The following is a 19,467-nucleotide window of genomic DNA, read 5'->3' as shown; positions in this document are numbered from 1 at the left end:
TGTAGGTTAATAGTTTTAATTGAAAATTGAGTTAAATCCATAAAACATTGTATTTTAAAGGAAATTGTAGAAGAAAGTAGAGAATTCAAGAATACAAATAAAAAGGAAATGAATAAAGAAGTCCTTGGAGTATAAGTGAAAATTTTGAGACAACCGATGACTTTGTGTCACTTTCATAAACTGGTCCTAGAGAATTTTATTATCTTGTGGAGCAGTTTTGAGAGCTCTGATCGTATGGAATTAATTAAGTAATGCAGGAGCGAAGAAGATCAAAAAATTTAGGAGAATAAATGATTATATGTTGTATCTAAAATTTTGTTTATACTTTGCGAAACATCAACAAGCCTCCTAAGCCAATGTAGAAAGTCCAAATGCAACAATCCCAATACTTATTTAATAATCAACTCTTTTTTTTATTCATCTTCATGATAATGGTCATAAAATCTAAAAATAAGACAGGGAGCTTAAGATGTACGTTGGCCAAGTGGCCTTTAAAACTTGATTAGTTTATAGATGACATGACATAACTCTCATGCTATTGTCCAGGCCACATCCCTTTCACCCTTTTTGTATTTTCGGGGTCCAATCTCCCCTTTCTCTGTTTATGCACAGCCTGGCATCTATGGATGGATGGATGGATGGATGGATGGATGGATGGAAGGAATTTATAAAAATTTTAATTTTAAAATTTTATATGTTTATAAAATGAAAAAAATTATTTACATGGGTGTAAAATATTTATATTGATATAAAACTTCACATCCCTTCTTAACTTTGTTTATGATTGGCATTTTAACAATTTAACTATTGAATTTCATGTTTCATTCATGTAAATTATGCATGTTAAGTTTAAAGTAAATAATTTTTTATTTATTTGTTTTATGTAAAAAAATTTAATCATCAAATATATATTAACATAGATAACATTTTAAATCTATTTGACAGAGATATTGGATTGATTTAAAATTTTACATGCATAACAAATATAACTATATTTATACATTCAACGGTTAAAACATTAAAATATCAATCGTAAAAAAAATTATAAAAATTATATTAGTTTTTCATAGGTGTAAGTGGTTGATAGATATATTGTTGTTATATTTAAAAAAAAAAGAAAGAAAAGAAAATATATTATTGGTGGTGTTACACATCAGTGACCACCAACCTATGTCTTAGATAGGATCCGAGTCGCCTACTCCTAATCCGGATAGATTCCACTAGATGATTGATTGAGAAGTAAATTGCGAGAGGACAATAAGAGGAGTTTATGGACTCAGCTCGCAAGGCAAGCTCGTGGATCTAGCTCGCGCGAACCAAAGGAAGGCCACGGTCTCAGTGCACATGCGTTCAATGAGCTCGCAAAAGGGGGACCGCACGTTTCATAGGCAACCCAAAGTGAAACACGTGTCCAACAGGCTTGAAGTCTGCATGGAATGTCAGTGCTAGGAAAAGAAAGGATTGCGTGCTCTGCAGGCGACTCAGAGTGAAACAAGTGTCTAGTAGGCCTGTTACCTACACAGAATGTCAGTGCTAAAAATAGCGGAATCAGGACAAAAAAATGAGGTCGTATTGTGAATTGTAATAGCATGTATAAATATCCAAATACAAGACAAATTACTCAACATGCAGCAAAAATGGGTATAGATAATTTGAAAAAGTTGTTGGTACTTCCTTTTTCTCCCATATTAAATTTTCAAGTTCATGAACCTGTTTCTTGACTAAATCATTACTTGACTTTGTTTTGTCTTTAAAGAAAGTTAGAGAGTGCAAGTTGAATAAAGGGCAATGGAAAATATGTAAAGTGTTCACTGTTCAGCATCGACTGTTGTCTTATCTAAATCAGAATCTGGGATTAATGTTATATTCTGAAGAACAATACTTTTATGCATGCATCCCAACTATTATGCTTCAATTCAAGGATTTAATTCATGTATACTGATTAAACCAATTTAAAAACGGGGATGCTTCAATCAAAGGATTTAATCATTTTAATCTTACTTAATATGAAGGAATCAATAAAAATGTAATTTTCACCATACAAACTATTTTTGAGAATAGAAATGATGAAAAAGCTTTGATTGAAGCTTTCATGTAAGTTTATTGATTTACCCATTTACCAATAATAACATAGAACATATGTCAGTCAAAAATAAATAAATAAATTTCGTCCCTTTCAATTTTTTTCACATACAAAATATAAAAGTTCAAAAGTACCAAGATAAGGGTTTTTATTATTATTATCATAATCATTTCTGATTAGCAGTATAAAGCAACATGGCTTGGGGAACCAGACATGTTCCATGATTTGAAATTCGCAAACAGGAAATACTTTCTATTGTAGAAAACTATAGGAAATTGTCGGAAAAAAACATGCATAGATACATCGAGAAGGTCATCGTAATTACTATGTATATTATCGTATAAAGGGAGTTCAAATTAAGTTTAGCTATGATGTACCTTGGTTATTTCTTATTATAATCTCTGTATAGGTACTTTTTGACTCGTTTACCTCTTTGTTTCGGTTGAACCCTAATAGTAGTTGCAATTAAACAACATTTTTGTAGTTCATAAGTTATGTTTGTTGTTGAGTGTGATTGTGACAATTAAATTCCAAGTTTACCCCAAATAAATTCCGACGGTCCAGAAATATGTAAAGTAATATCAATTTCTACCCCAAAATATATATACTCATGATAACTAAATGAAAATTCTCCCCTCTAACTTTGAAATTTGAGCCTGATTGTCGCTTAATTAGTTGAAAAGCGACCAAAATATAATAAAAGTCTTCTCCTTTTTCAGGGGGCCATTTGAAAAGACTTTGGAACCACAGCAAACATGATTGGGTTTTCAATTTTAATTATTAAATTAAAATTAACCCACCTTTGCTAATTTAATCACCTACAATAATCTAATTGAGTTTGAATTCCTACCACTACAAACAATTTAAGAAGTTTGGTATTTATGAATTTTAAAATTTTAAAATTTTTTAAATTTTATTGCAACCATTGCAAATTAGTATCTTCTTTATTTATTTATTGGTGCATAGAAATTAAATATTTTTTATAAGCAGTTGTAAATACAAGTAAAATCACAATTACAAATTATTAATATACAATATCAACAGAGATAGGAGAGAAGAGAGGGTGGAATCGAAGAAACTGATTCACCTATTATAGGGTTGAAAATCGAAAAAAGTAGAGAGATTTAGACAGAGGTGGTAAAGGATTTAGAGTATTAGCGTTTTGAGAAATAAGTGGAATCCTCCTACTATGTTGATCATTGGGGTTGGAAATTTATAGGTAAGTGAGGTTTCTTATCCAATTATACCACTTATTGTGTCCTGAATGATCCAATAGAGGATTCAATAAGATCTAATTTGAGGTAGGAATACAACACAAACAATACATAATTGAATAACTAAAATTGAAATAAACCATTATAAAATCATTATTGGATATTGGAATATATTTGGAGACAATCTATACATGATGTATATGAAAAGTGAATATATGAATTTAAGACCACAAAGCTTTACCAAATCTACCGAAGTCTCATTGGATGAAATTAGTATGTTAAATGGTAGTATATTGACCGATTAATAAAGACAATAAAAATACTATGAAAAAAGAAGAAGATAAAATTGATACTAATATTAATTTTTTTAGTAATGCGATTTTGTTTACAAAATATCACATTGTTTTCTCTCTTTAAAATCGGATAAGATATAATTGGAATCGGCACTTAATTACCAGGCGCACGCAATTATCTTCCATTTTCTTTTTGATCTTTTAGATATGATTTGAGAATTGAGACAAGTGATTTTCAATCCAAGCCCATTTGATGAAGTGTGATTTACTATTTGAGTAATAAAATAACATTTTTAATATTTAAATATCTATATAATAAATAATAAAAAAATTCAAACAAATAAACCAGGCCAAATGTAACTATAAATAAGCTATCTTTTAGGATGAATTTGACGTACACCTTTTTTAATTACAATCACAATTAATTAGTTCCATGAATAAATAAAATTATAATTACAATCAATTAGAAGTGTTTATGGATTAAGTTTAGGTTTATGCATGATATTAATACACTAAATATTTATCTAACCTCAGCCCGACCCGAAACATGGACATAAATTTTTGTCTAAACTCATCTATATTTGTAAATGGTTAACTCAATCTGATTTTAGGTTCACTCATATTTTTTTAAAAATAAAATATACAATTTTAATTTAATATTTAATAATTTTATATATTTTTAATTTACTAAATTTTGTTATATAGTCACCTTAATTTTATATACTACTATAGATTTAATTTTATGTGTTGTAAATTATATAATATATAAAAATAATATAACATAACATAAAACATTACTTATAACTTAAAAATAGGTTAATCTGGACTCGAGCCTTGAATGTTCAAACCCGAGCCTAGCCCATATTATAAACTAACCTAATTTCTTTTGCTAAACTCATTTTTAAGGTTGAATATTTTTGCCTAAATCCTTCCAAATTTCTAGTTGGCATTTAAGTTTAGACGTATAACCTAACCCATATACAGGTCTATAATTAATACATTCGTATGATTACAATCAAAATCAATCATTATAATACACAAATAAATGAATTCACAATTAAAATACATTTGTATTTAAACTAAATGTATATATATAAATAATAACTGTATAAACCATATTTAAACGTGTAGAGATTCAAACCTAAAATTGAAATCTTCAAAATCTCAAACTTTACTATTAAATCAGTACCTTAATTACGAATCTAACATACGCGTTTGCTTCCCATCCCTTGGTACACTTCCACAGATAGGGGGTACATAGTTCCAAAGAAATTTAAATCAATGGACTAAACTATCATTTTCTGAAAGTGATGGACTTTTACAAGGTGTCACCATAAAATAAATAAGATTATACCTCCATCATGAAACACTCATAGGTTGCCACGTGTCCGAATAGCGCAGCCGACACGGTTCCCTCAAGAATATTATTATTTTATTATAAATCCTTCCTTCTATCTATCCACAATAGAAAAAACTGTTGTACTGGAAGGCCCACAAATTCCGAATTGGGTAATCCATTAAATTTTTTGGACACGTGGGGTCCTCTAATTGATGGTGCTTTGGACCCCTCACATTGGGAGAATACCAGAATCTTTAGCGTGGGTCCGCACTTACGCGAGCGTGCTCCGATTAGACGCGTGTAGATGACGCTGTTTTTTAAGCATTTATCAAAAAGATTGTGGGCTCCATATGTGGAGAAAATGTGATCAGATGCCGACGCCTGTGCAAGATGGTTATCGTACGGTGACTGGACCCGCATTTTTTGGCCTTTCTTTAGCTTTCGTGTGGAGGCCTGGAGGAGACTGCCACGTGGGTCCCAGTGCTTAGTTTAGATTATTATTATTTTTTGCTATATAAATAATCAGTTCGTTTTTATTACGTGGGTGTTTATAGATCATATATCCGTCTATTAACTCTAATCATTCAGGAAAGAAATCAAATTAATGTTGATAAATGAGCAAAAAAGTTTTTTTCTTTTACCGACAGAAAAATAAACAAAACCAACAATTTTTTTTTTTCTCACACTGCCAAAATTTTATTTATATGTTTTTCTCAAAGTCTTAAAATAAAAAGATAAATAAATTTTAACATGCTCAAATTTATACTTTTTTAAATTGAAATAAGATTTAGTCAGTTAAAAAAAATATATTTCTTATAACACTCGACAAATTATTTATTTTATAGTAAATTTAATTAAATATTATTTCATTAATTTAAAATATAGTATAGTTTTATTTCACATGATATGTTTAACTAATTTGTTATAATCCATGAAAAAGAAAAATGGAATGAGATGCTGCATAATGAGGAGTGGAAGGGAAGTGCAAAATCAGGGGATTGGGTTGATGACTTTGAATATATATATACATATGTGTGTGTAAGGGAGGGGTTTAGGTTTATGGTTTGGCATGGCAACAGATGAATCAAAACCAGAACCTCAGTGGAGAAATTAAAGAATGTATGATGCAAATGCAAATGCAAAAGCAAAAGCAAAAGCATTTCACTACATTGGATGGATATCTCTACTTCTCTAATCTTCCCTTCACATCCATTTTTTACATTATTATTATTACGCTATGTACTGCGAGATTGACATCACTCTTAAATTATAATTTTCCAAAAATATAATATCTATTAAATTACTTTTCCTTTAAGTAATAAATTAAAGTGGGAAGGTTCTTTATATATATATGGAAACTGATTAAAATTTTGATGTATAAAATAAGATTTTATAATAATGTATTTAAAGGAGGTAGGGCATAATGTCAAAAGAAAATGTGTGCCATCATAATTGACAGTCCCATAATTTAATTGCACACCATACTGACTTACTTTAGTTATCTCTCTCTTTTGCGATAAAACAATAATATTTGAATAACTGAAGATAAAAATTTAAAAGAATTTTAGTTGATAAAATTAATGAAAACCAAATGATAAAAAGCCCCATCACTATCGCTATTCAATCGAAATGAAAAATCATTTGTAACCTTGCTCTTCAATCAATTTTAATCTCTTTTCATTAGTCTTTTGATAAGATATGATTGTTAACTAATGATGGTATTAATGATGATTATTTAAAGTGAAAGCCCACTTGTCGTCCCCGTTTCAATATCAACCCCACTGCCTCTTTATCTTCCTCATATCTTCATTCAGAATATTTCTAATAGGTCCTTCATTTTATCTATTGCTCCTCCTATTACCTTAAATCTTTTATTTCTATCCCTCGCATTCTTTTTTTTTTCAAGAACAAATGGATTTGAAATTAAGCTTCATCTCTCTCTTTCTTGAGTTTTATTAAATTCTTTTGAACTCCGCAAATCCTTCAGTTATATTTTGAAAATTAAAAAAAAAAGAATGAATAAGATACATGGAAAAACTCAAACTTGCTTATAAAATTAAAAATTTTCATCACTTGTGTATCAAGTAATTACCTTTAAGCGCTGATTGAGTTTTAACTCAATTGGCATAAAAATTGTTATCAATACAAGAAGATGTGAGTTCGAGTACGTTGAAATGCATTACATTTTATTCTAACTTGATTTTCTTTTTGTTAGTCAAAAAATAAAAATAAAAATTATAATAATATTTAAACCCTAATTCTAAACGACCATGATAAAGACAAAATGGAGTGAATTTAATTATTTTATTGGAGAATTTAATGCCTAGTTTAGTTATTTAATATGTAACACAAAAAATATACATTACATGATGAGTATTAAAAAAAGTAGTCATAATATGCAGAAGATTTAGTATAAATCACATAAGTATTAAATTAAGATATTTTCTAAAAAAGTTAAAAAAAAAACCTTCAATCTGCTCAAAACAAATAATATGTGGCTAAAATTTATCAAGAGACTTTAGTTTGTAAAGATCAACTTCGGCTTGCTTGCTTAACTAATCTTATAGTCCATATATTTAAATCATAGTTGTATATTTTTAGATATTAATAACGTATTTAAAATAAGTAAAATTCTGTTGATTAAAAAAACCCTAAAATTACATCCTTAAATAAATTCCAAATTTAGTCCATTTAACTTAGTTTAGTCATATTAATCCGATATTTTTTCAATCCTAATCAAGTTAAAATTTTAATCCTAATCAAATAACACAGCTAACTTTGACAAGTTAAAATATTCTATTTTAAGAATCTTATATGAAAAACATATTATCATATATGTAATATTATGTTAGCATACTATTTTCACATAATGTTAAAAAAATCACGTTATTAATAATAAAATTTGAAATAATAGATTTAAATACTACCATTTAAATCAATATTAAAAATTTAATATTCAAATACTATAAAAATTAAAATTACATACACTAAATCCAATAGCAATAATTCTCCTTTAAAATATTATTTTGTAAATCTATAAAAAGTAATATTTAAAAAAAAAATTCATGTATTCTTATTATTTTTATATTAGCTTTTGTCGTATACTCGTGGATTCTTATCATGCAATTGATGAGTCAAGTGTGATGTGAAATATTGTTTTCATTTTAAGTTTATTTTTCGTTTTCTTTACGTGCTGATTTTTGGTAGCAGTCTTTTCTTAGTGGAAAAAAAGGGCAGTGTAGCAGCTGACTTATGAAATATCTGCCTAAATTTGGCCTTCACATTAAAGCGTATCCATATTATTACTAAATTTTTTAATTGAGTTTGTACTACTGGTTATTTGGACAATGACTTAATTAAAAAAATTACGAAAGTATATTTATAGTTAAAATAATAATATTATTCAAGATTAATTTAGTCACTTTAAAAAAATTAATTAAAATACATATAGGATGAGATTTAAATTTATACCAATTACATTAATAAAATATTTAATTTATCATTTAATTAAAATTTTATTTTAGTATTTTTATACATTTTAATATATTATGAACACTTCATCACCCCTTAGTTGTATATATTAATAAATTATATTAGTAACATATTTGATTGAGTTTGGTGTCATAAGTTAATTTAATACTGACTTAAAATTGATGATAACACCATAATAAACAAATTAATATTTTTTTATTTTAATAACGTATATATTTCATGTGTTATTATTAATTATTTTCAAACCATAAGTTTCATTATTTATTATATGTTATTTTCAAAAAAAATATTTATATTCTAAATTTGTGGTTTCACGCATACACATATGCCTGATAAAAATTTCTAGTATGTTTAGTTTACGTGTTTCTTAAATGTGTTTAAAATAAAAATTGTGTTAAAAATATTATGTATTTATATATATTTAATATATAAGTTTTTTATATATAAATTCAATAGACAAATTTTTTATGCCATCTCGTAATTTTTAACAGTAATTTTGTTTAAAATATTATTAAAGGCTATCATTAGGTAGTTTACAGTAAGAAAAAAAAGATTTTCTTCCTAAGAACTAACTGCTTCGGCAGTTTCTTCATTTTAAGAAAGAATAGAAAATAAATAACTGGTTTTGAAGTTCAAAAAGGGTAAAGGGCGCATCTTATTTAATAGAGAAAAAATGGCAGTAGCATTTTTTACGTGATAGAAATGGTGTTGTAGCCATTATAATGGAAGTAGCCATTTTGTCCAATAACGGCATAAGGCCATTAAAGAAAAATAAAATAATGGCATTTGATGATTTGTAAAAATGGTTTTCTGTCATTGCTATTTATTTTTTAAAAGGTTTTTAAATTTGATGATTAATACATTAACATAAAAAAATCAATAATTTTTTCTTATATGATGCAATATTCAAATGTTTCTATATTTTGAAGAAATTAAATTACGAAATTATAGATAATGTCCATCACGTGATTTTGTCTCTGATCAATAAATTAAAATCGGTGTCATATCAAATGATTTTGTAAGTTGGTCACGTTTTTATTTCACATTTATTTTTGTTTAATAAATATTAAACCTGATAACCTTCAATAATTTGTTTTTGTCAAATTAATATATTTAACATAAATAAAAAAAAAGTTGTATTTACTTTATGATCCTTAGTTTCAGTATATAAATCAAAATATACTAATTAATTAATACTTTCTAGTGTTACCAAAAATATAAAATACAGAGGTAAGGCTGGGGCAGTAGACAGAACTTAGGAACATCGAAGAGCAACTTGGTCAGCGGACCGATTGACAGAATCGAATGAAAACTAAGTCAAAACCTTGACTACCTTGTTCCTAACTATATCTGTCCCAAGGGCTGCTGCCTCTTTCAACACAAAACCCACATCATTATATCCTTCTTTCACCCACGAAATTAAATTTACAAAGCACTACAATATTTCATCTTTTTTCTCTTTTCGGAAGAAAAGACAATATTTCATCATTAAATTCATCTATTTAATATGAATTATTAGCATAATATTCACGTGGTAATAATGTGTGGGCTCAAGTTTTGGTCATATAGATTTAAGATTTAAGTGTGGTAAATTAACAACTGAATTTAATTTATAAAAATTATTGGGTATATTTCTTAAAATGAAATGATTACATTACTTAATATTTTTTATAATTTCCTTTTTACTTTGAATTACCTAATATACTTAAAAAATTAAATCAATTATAATTATCAAACAAATCCTTCCGTGCTATGAGTAATTCCTTTCTCCTACAATTTGATGGTAATATGCCTTGGACTGTACTAGTAAAGAAATTAATTTATCAAAATTTATATAAAATATAAAAGACTTTAAATACAATTATGATGCATTGAAAAATGCAAAAACAAAACATAGATACCTGAATTATCAATAAATTAAACATGGTTACATTTAAGATTACGACATTAAACAATAAATTAAAATTTATTACATTGATAATTATCATTTAATTGTTAACTAGTGTATTCAATATATACTTTTTGATGTTAACTAATTTGTATTAGATGGGGAATATTATATGTACTCAATATTTTCTTATTGGTGGGTGTTTTGGAGAGTGGATATCATTGTGTGTTTCTCAAGTGCTTTATCTTCTACCTCTTTGCATCCCATTGCTACCACACAATATATATATATCATAAAGGAAAGAAGAAATAAAAAGCAAATGCAAGACAACAAGATATTTGGAAAAAAACTTTTTTTAAAGAAAAAGCACCAAAGGTGTTGGTCACTATTATTAAGGGGGGGGGGGAATTCCATCGCAGTTTATGTAATTCGTAAAAGAAAAACACTTGCACGTGATTTTTCAATTATTTTTCTAGTTAAAGAAATAAAAATATTTGAGCATAATGATATGTATAATTAAAAAAATAACATAATATAATCTAAATAAATTGCCCCCACTTTAATTTTTTATTCACCCTCAGTTGAATTTGTTTCTAACGCTTCGTATTTTATAAACTTATTATTATATATTTGAATATTTTAAAATTACAAATAGTTCATCTTTTGTCCTATCAATCGGACATCAACATTTAAACAGGGTATTAAAGATAAGATTAAGAAAAGGGGGGGGACTGTGCAAAAAGCAAAAGCAATTTATCCAACAGTGAGTTTATTTTCTTTTCTTATTTAAATCAATGCCAATGAGAAAGCACGAAAATCCTATAGTTTTGAAAGGAAAAAAAATAGAAAAGAAAAAGAAATAAAGTGAGCATCATTTTTTTCCTTCAGAGTCGCGAGTGTTGACAGCAATCACATCTCTTTCTCTTCGCTTTTAGTTAGATTATCATATATTTATAATCATTTGAGTTGAGAAAAATTGGAAGGAAATAAAAAAGCAAAGAATTTGAGTCAGACAAGATGGGCAAAAAACTATTAAAGGATTTTTCTTATACGATAGAGATTCAGACATAACGTGTCCGTATCTGCGGTTAGATGCAGTTGATCATCTCTCGTATGTACTTTGCCTGTCTCTCTGCAAAATTAGATCGGGGAATATATTGTGTACTTGGCCTCTGTCTCTGCAACAATCCATCTCTTTTCATGCCCTTTCTTTTTATTTTATTCTTTATCAGAAACCTGTTCTTTTCTTTGATTTCTTTTTTGTGTCTTCTCAATAATTTTCTTTTGTCTCCCTCTCTCTTTCTCTGTCTAAATATAAACAACTTTCTCCGATATTTTACACGTTTAGCTTTTATATTCACATCCTTCCTCCTCCTCCTTCACTTTCTTGAAACATGCAATAGTTTTCTTTCTTTTTCCTTTTTTTTTTATTTAAAGTAATTGCTATGTTATATTATAGAGTTTGGATTCATGAAATCGATACCGTGTTTGTTTGCTAATATATTTGTTGTGGGTTCTTACCCCCTTTTTTTTCAGGTCATGTTCAGAAAAGAAAGAACCATGACCTCATCAGAGTGTAATGAATTGAACATCGAAAGTAGTGGTTTCATTTGTTAACCTGAACTGAAGTCAAGCTGTTGTCTTTACGAAGTTCCTATACACTGCAACAAGTGAGGTTTTTTTTTTAATTATTCGAGGTTTGAGATCAAGCATGGCGACGTACATTCATGGGAGCTCAGAATTCCAAGCTGCTCCTGCGGCGTCTGATGGGATGCAAACACTCTATCTCATGAACCCAAACTACGTACCTTATTCTGACACACACCAACCAGCGACTGCCACTAACATGTTCTTCTTGAACCCCGCCGGCAACTCGCTAAACCCCATAAGCTTGCCCCACGCGCCACCTTCTAACTACAACCACTTCCTCGGTCTGCCTCTCCCATCACCAACTCCATCCATCGGACCTTCCGATTCAGATGAACCCAACCGTCCGCCACCCCTTGTCTCCGGCGTTCACCATAATTTATGGGGCTCAAGTATTGATCAACAGAATTCATCGCCTGGAAGTAGCAGCCATCCTCAGCTCGTGTCGGCAGTGGCTAGGGCAGGTAACTCGGGTGGGCCCCTCGACGTTATTTCGCAGTTGGGGTTACGTTGGTCGGGGGTGTCATCGAGGCAAGGCTTGTCCCTGAGTCTATCATCCCTACAGGTGCCTTACAGGTCAAGTAACGTCGAAACAGTTATCCAAGGACAACCTGAAGTTGCTGTTCCACCAACAACGTCACTAGCTGCAGATGATATGAGGATATCTGGGAGTTCACCGTCGACGGTTTCTGTAGTTTCGAATGGGATTTCCGGGGTTCAAAGTGTAGTTTTGGGATCAAAATACCTGAGAGCAGTACAAGAGCTCCTCGATGAAGTTGTTAAAGTGGGGAAAGGGAAAAAGACTCACCCGTCTGGAGGGACCAAGGAGAAGACAAAGGCGGCCAAAACAGAACCGGTGGCTGCTGTGAACGGAGACGGTTCAAGTGCCGGTGAAAATGGGGTTGAACCCGGACCTGAGCTCACCACAGCACAAAGACAGGAACTTCAGATGAAGAAGGCAAAACTTGTGAACATGCTTGATGAGGTTTACTTATATTTAAATTTAATTTATACATTTTGAAAGGGAAAAAAATGCATTCTTTAATATCTCAGACTTCATCAGGGAAAGAATTGTCATTCTGCAACAGTATTATATTTACCAAATATCATATTAATTTGATTAGTTCAAAATCTTACCGTGCTTAATATTCAACAGACAAGATATTGTTTGATATAATAAATGTGTATAGAATTTGGTTAGTTTGGGACCCTCTTAGTCATGATCAAGCAGTCGAAAACATTAAGCCTGCCATCAAAACCTGTGGCCAGTGTTTTCTCTTTTGCTTTTATCCCATGGTTTCTATTGCTTCATTCAGTCTAGGCCTGCAAGGTTGGCCTAGAGGTCAGCTGACCGCCACTAGACTGGGTCCATTACCTGCAAAATTTAGATTTAGGACAAACTGTGGTACCTCTAGTTGAAAATATTTGGGCACTTTAAAGGTGAATTTTCATGCAAATTTGTACGTTTTTTTTCTTGAAGGTGGAGCAAAGATACAGGCAGTACCATCATCAAATGCAAATGGTGGTCGCTTCATTCGAGCAGGCAGCTGGGTTGGGTGCTGCAAAATCATACACCGCCCTTGCTTTGCAGACAATTTCGAAGCAGTTCCGCTGTCTTAAAGATGCAATATCTTGTCAAATAAAAGCCACAAACAAGAGTTTAGGGGAAGAGGATTGCTTAGGTGTTAAAATGGAGGGTTCAAGACTAAGATATGTCGATAATCAGATTCGACAACAGCGGGCGCTCCAGCAGTTGGGAATGATCCAACACCATAATGCTTGGAGACCCCAAAGAGGATTGCCTGAACGAGCTGTTTGCGTTCTTCGTGCATGGCTCTTCGAGCATTTCCTTCATCCGTACGTACTTCTTTCTTTTAACCATAAATGCTCTTCTTAGACTATATCTACGTGGATATTATCTCATTCGAAATGCGTCAACTTTCTGACTGCAGGTACCCTAAAGATTCAGACAAACACATGCTTGCTAAACAAACAGGGCTTACAAGAAGCCAAGTAAGCTGCTCTCTCTTTCAACTTCAATGCATTGTTGTTTATCTTGTAATCATAGGGAAGAAATGAAAGCTGATGTAGTTGGTACATAATTGGAATATAGGTGTCGAACTGGTTTATAAATGCTCGAGTTCGGCTCTGGAAGCCAATGGTTGAAGAAATGTACATGGAGGAAATCAAGGAACAAGAGAGGAACACTAATGGCAGTGAAGAGATCAATGCTGACAAAAATGAGCAGCAAATGGAGCCAGGGTCTTACTCAGGTGGGCAGACTATGGATCAAGTTAAAGCTCAATCCAAGCCTAGTGCCATCAGCCAGAATAACAATAATAATATTACATTCCATGCCGATCAATTTTCCAACTCCACTATCTCCACATCTCCCATGGGAGGGTCCCTTGTGCAACAAACATCATTCAATCTCATTGGGTCATCTGATCTCGACAGGAGTCCGAAAAAGCCAAGGAATAAGTTGCAGAATCCTGCTTTCGGCATCCTTCCAATGGAGATGGAGATGGAGATGAAGCAAGGTGAAACGAGGGAAATCAACATGAGGTTCGGTGATGAAAGGCTATTCAAAGACCACAGTTATTCCTATTTAAGTGGGACTGTTTACAGTTCCATGCGAGAGGTTGGGAGGTTCAACCATGGGCAACAGTTGCCACCAGGATTTCCTGGAAACAGTGGCGTTTCCCTCACCCTTGGCCTTCCCCATTGTGAGAACCTCTCTCTCTCCGGGAATCACCAAAACTTCGTACCAAACCAGAATATTAATGATGTAGAAGGAGCAACCCAATCTGACTTTTGCGCCATCAACACCCAACCACAACCTTCTCATTCCACCACATATGACACCATGGAGATGCAAAGCAGGAAAAGATTTGCGGCGCCTTTGCTGCCTGATTTTGTGGCCTGAATTACAAACTTCATATCCCCATTGCATTTCACTTCTTTTTCCTTCCCCAAAACACTTTGGGTAGAGTTTAAATCACGACTCAACAGCATGAATCAACCAAATATCCTTTCCAAGTCTCAGTTTCTATTTATATCAAGCTTGCTCTACTTTTATAGGAAGAAGGAGATAGGAAGAAGGAGATCTAGTTAGTTTATATATAGGTAATACACATATATATATATGAAGATCATTAATATGTTTTTGCATAGTTTAGGATTAAATTACTTGTAAGATTGCGCATTGTATATTATTATCTTGCTGATACATGTGGAAATTGATATTTGTAAGATTTTATATGTGGATAAACAACTTGGTTAGCGGGTGTGAATATAATCAATTAAAATTTCATTTGTTAGAATATATATTAATTTATAGTGACTTTGGGGGTTTTCATTTTTAAAGCAATAACACATGTTTCAATACATGATATTTCATGGGTAGAGTATATATATAAGCACTGACTATATGCATAACATATACTATGCATCTATATATATATATTAAGGCATAAAAAGTATGAAATAAGGTTTGCCTTAGATGACATCTTCTTTCTCTTTATCAATGATGATGGAAGGTGTACTTAAAAGCAATGAAAGGAAGTCAAACTGGTTTCTTTTTTATACTTGAATAAACTTGTATAAATAAACATGTGATTTTCATGGTTAAGACACCAAACTTTGAAAGTTTAAATAAGCACTCTTGTTTTTCATTTATTTATTCAAAAAAATAGTTCATTTAATATTAAAAAAATTAGTTCATCTATTTGAAAAATATGGCTAACAAATATTTTAATCAATTTGGAAAAAAAAATTGTATTGTAATTAAGCTATATCGCTTCAGGTATAATTATTTATATTATAATTTTAACACTGGTTTTATTACATGGAAGTAAAATAATTCATTGTTTGCTTACTAAAAACTTGAACACACCTCTTAATATTAGGTAAGTCACGTACGTGAGTAGTTTTTAGTGTTAAAATATACGTCAGTTTAGTATGGAAAATTTTTCAATACACAGTTTTGTATAAAAGAAATACGCCAACTGAAGTAGGCTTAACCTAATCTTAATTTAAAATTAAAGCTATTATATCTGAAAGGCATCGAGGGTTTTTGTAATCTAAGAAATGATGAAATGGAATTTAAACTAATCAAAGGACGTATACCTAATCAATTTTGTCAACTTAAAACTGAAAACCTAAAGTAAGTGATCATATATGTTTATTTAATTTATTTCATTGCCTCGTCAATATTTTTTTGTTTCGGTCTAACGTCTTATTGACTTGGTTTATTAGTCAATGAATTTATTCTCCATCACACAGATAATAATAATTAATTTTTTCGTATTAGTTATGAAATATACTTGTAAGTAGTATTAAATGATTGGACTTGATACAACTGTGCATTTGGGTGGGAAGGAACAACTTGTGATGTTTGTCTTCTATCTTCTAAGCCACACCTCTGGTACATTAATTGCTTGGATATTATAACTTGCTTAGGAATAATAGATTGCCACTTATGATGGTTGGTTAAAGCAATGTGTGTGTTAGATGTCAGTTATTGCTGTATTTTCTGTTGGGATTTTCCAAAGCAATGAAGGAGATGAGTTTTAGAATTCAAATATTCCTCTTAAAAGAAAATTTTAATTAAACATATTTGAGATCCGAATGAGAACCTTAAAAGGTAAATTAACAAAGTTTGATTTTATAAATTTACTACCAAGACCAACAAGCATCTCAAATATAAACATCCAAACCATTGTCGTCCCTTTAAAACCTACCATATACTTGTGTAAATTTAATATTATTTTATATATTTCCATAATTTTTATATAATTAATGATTTAACAATTCAATCAATAATTTTATTAATATTCTTGTACTTGTTATGCATATTAAAATTGATTAATATTTAAAAATTTAACAGTGTATTTTTTTTTACAAACAACTTTAAAAATTGTCATATATTTTTTTCTAAATATTTTTTTAATATTTTATTATTCCCTTATAAAATATTTATCAACCCCTAATTCTATTTACCGAATCTAACAAGTCCATTTTATTTTTTATTTTTTACCCCAAAAAAGTTCCTTTTTTTGCAGCAAGTCAGGAGGGAAGCAAAGACTTTGGGTTTATAGCCTTTTACGAAATCAATAACAGAAACTGGGCTTCGAAACCAGAAGCCTCAGAAAAAATAGTAATAATAAAGCCCATATTTATGACCTATGAAGAAAATACATACCAGTAACCATTGAAACAAGAAGAAGAAAATGAACTGAGGAGATATGAAGTGTTGTGATGAAGTAGAGGAAATATATGGTCACAGCCGGAGACACGAAGGCCGCAATCGCCTTCCTCGGTAACACCAATTTTCTGAACTCAAGTCCTCGTCTTATTCATCTTAAAAAAGGGCATCAATCAATCTCAAGATGGATAAGAAGACAACAAATGACAAGGAATACAAGCAGGGTTCCTCCAAACCCTAGAGTGCAATTTCAACATCTCCCTTGCTTTTGCCTTTCTCTTGCTATTGCTATCAACTTTCACCACCAAAATTAGCTTCCTCACCACCCCAACTTCCAACATTTCTTGAAGAACCCTAGATGTTGCTGAAAACTTGCTAATTGAGGATATAATCCTCACTGCCATGTTGCTTGCCCCATGTGAAACCCTAAATATCTTCTTCGACACAATGGCTAGCCCCGCTCCGTGCTTCAAAAGCTCGGCTCTCCCTTCCGCACAACCACAAAGGTGACCCAACACGATCAAGGCGAGCTCCGAGCCTCGTTTCGGAGGTTCCGAGAAGAAGCTCAATCAAGATGAACACCGCCCCACCTTCGACGGCTTTAATCCTATTCCTTCCCCAAGGACAAAGCTCCACAAGGAGTTTCAATGCCGCCTTGGTTGCTTGCTGCGAGATCTCGTCGCTCAAAGCACGTACGAGTTGGGCGAATAATTCGGATTTAGCGTTGATCAATTGGGTTGGATCCGCCACTTGAAAAAGATTTTTCAATATCATCGTGGTGTATGCTCGAGATTTGTGGTTACCGTTTTCCAGGACTTGCACCAAGTACGCTACAAATACTTCATCGTTGCTAATAATACTCCTTAGACAGCTTTTAGAGACCTTGATATCATAAAAAATACTCAAAGCTTCGTCTCTAGCTTTTATGAATTCCGACCCTTTATTGTTCTCCACTTGAAGTAACGTAGAATTATCTCTCTTGATGATTGATACCAAGAATTCAACTGCACCAGACTCTTCCATACAGCTTCTGTTTCTCTCACCTTCTTCGAGCGTGATTGATCTGAGTGTTGCAAGGCATTTGAATCGCGTCTCAGGGAGTTTCGTGGCATCGTTAAGGAGCTTGGCGATCTGGGTGTTATGGATGGGAGGGTTGGGTGCTGGGATTATTTGGATTCCATGGGAAACATTGAGAGTGCACCATGTTTGGATCAATCGACTAAGAGTGTGATTTGGGGTTAGACCAGAATCGTGCAAGGCTTGTTTGGTAACGGGACATACCTGCTTGTTCTTGCATGAATATAGCCATTTCTCTATACTATCACGATCGTATGATATTCCAGTTGAGATCGTAACAGGGTCTCTCATGAGCTGAAGAGAAATTGGACAAAGAAAATGGGTAGGAATCTCAATTTCATCCATCTTTTTTATTCTGTAACCTATTAATTCCAACAAACCCAGGCCACAAGAAAATCTCAATTGGAATAAAAAAGAAAACTAGAGTAGTATATGAGAAAGGAAAGAAATGTTACCTTGAATCCATCTAATCTAAGACTAGATAAATTGCGTGAGTTGGAGAGAGGGTTGATATACTTGAGTTGAGAAGAGTACAAAAAGGTGGGCAACATGCAATGCAACCTGATCAACTTCCAAGTCAATAAATAAAATGTCAAAACACACAATGGCGAAGAGAAGAAGGAATTAATTAGACCATTCCCGAGGTTTAGAAAAAATAAAGTCAATAAAAAACACAAACTACTCCTAGCCTCTGGCTTAAATATATGGAAGGAACGAGGTTTGGTTTGTCATCCATGGCCATTGGGACAGGCGTCGGTGTTGTGATGGCCACTCCATAACCCATACCACTTTGACTTTCTTTCTCTCTTTATTAATTAGGTAATATGGAAAATGATATATATCTTTATTTTTATTTAATTTATGGTACATAATCATATTTATATATATAAAAATGTTAATCACCTATTAATTTAATCATTAATATTTTTTTCATTTAAATCAATATTAATAAATATTTCATACTATTCTTTCTTAATAAATATATAATTAAGTCCAATTGATAAACCGTCGGAACTTTTACTTTGTAGGCATGGAGGTAGTTGAAAATGATTAAAGCCAAAGGGTGACTCATCATAATTGGTCTTTTGACTAAATCTTGTTGCCTTTAATTTATCAATTTAGAACATTAATATTAGTCCCAACTCCCAATTGCACAAATCGAGGTTAATAAAAATTAATAATAATAATAATACTAAACGAACAAAGCTTTAGTACGTATTGTTCACAA

The 19,467-nt window shown here is 31.4% G+C and overlaps 1 protein-coding gene and 1 pseudogene across 2 annotated transcripts; one reads left to right on the top strand and one right to left on the bottom strand.

The window, feature by feature from the left end:
• Window positions 1-11,135: 11,135 nt before the first annotated feature.
• Window positions 11,136-15,249, top strand: LOC107959225 (BEL1-like homeodomain protein 1). 2 transcript variants are annotated; one of them, XM_016895225.2, is made up of 5 exons: window positions 11,136-11,420; window positions 11,846-12,941; window positions 13,437-13,813; window positions 13,909-13,969; window positions 14,070-15,249. In XM_016895225.2, exons 2-5 carry the CDS (start codon window positions 12,021-12,023, stop codon window positions 14,880-14,882), a joined length of 2,172 nt encoding a protein of 723 aa, XP_016750714.2. In that variant the 5' UTR covers window positions 11,136-11,420; window positions 11,846-12,020; the 3' UTR covers window positions 14,883-15,249. The 2 variants fall into 2 exon arrangements, with proteins under 2 accessions (XP_016750714.2, XP_040969061.1); XM_041113127.1 differs by lacking the exon at window positions 11,136-11,420 and adding an exon at window positions 11,452-11,470.
• A 1,782-nt stretch (window positions 15,250-17,031) lies between these two features.
• On the bottom strand, window positions 17,032-18,877 carry LOC107961379 (E3 ubiquitin-protein ligase PUB23-like; annotated as a pseudogene).
• Window positions 18,878-19,467: the final 590 nt, after the last annotated feature.

The sequence above is a fragment of the Gossypium hirsutum genome, chromosome A05 (genome assembly GCF_007990345.1).
Source record: "Gossypium hirsutum isolate 1008001.06 chromosome A05, Gossypium_hirsutum_v2.1, whole genome shotgun sequence".
Taxonomy (NCBI): domain Eukaryota; kingdom Viridiplantae; phylum Streptophyta; class Magnoliopsida; order Malvales; family Malvaceae; genus Gossypium; species Gossypium hirsutum.
Note: the sequence above shows the minus strand (reverse complement) of the source record. Positions and strands in the feature narration are given on the sequence as shown.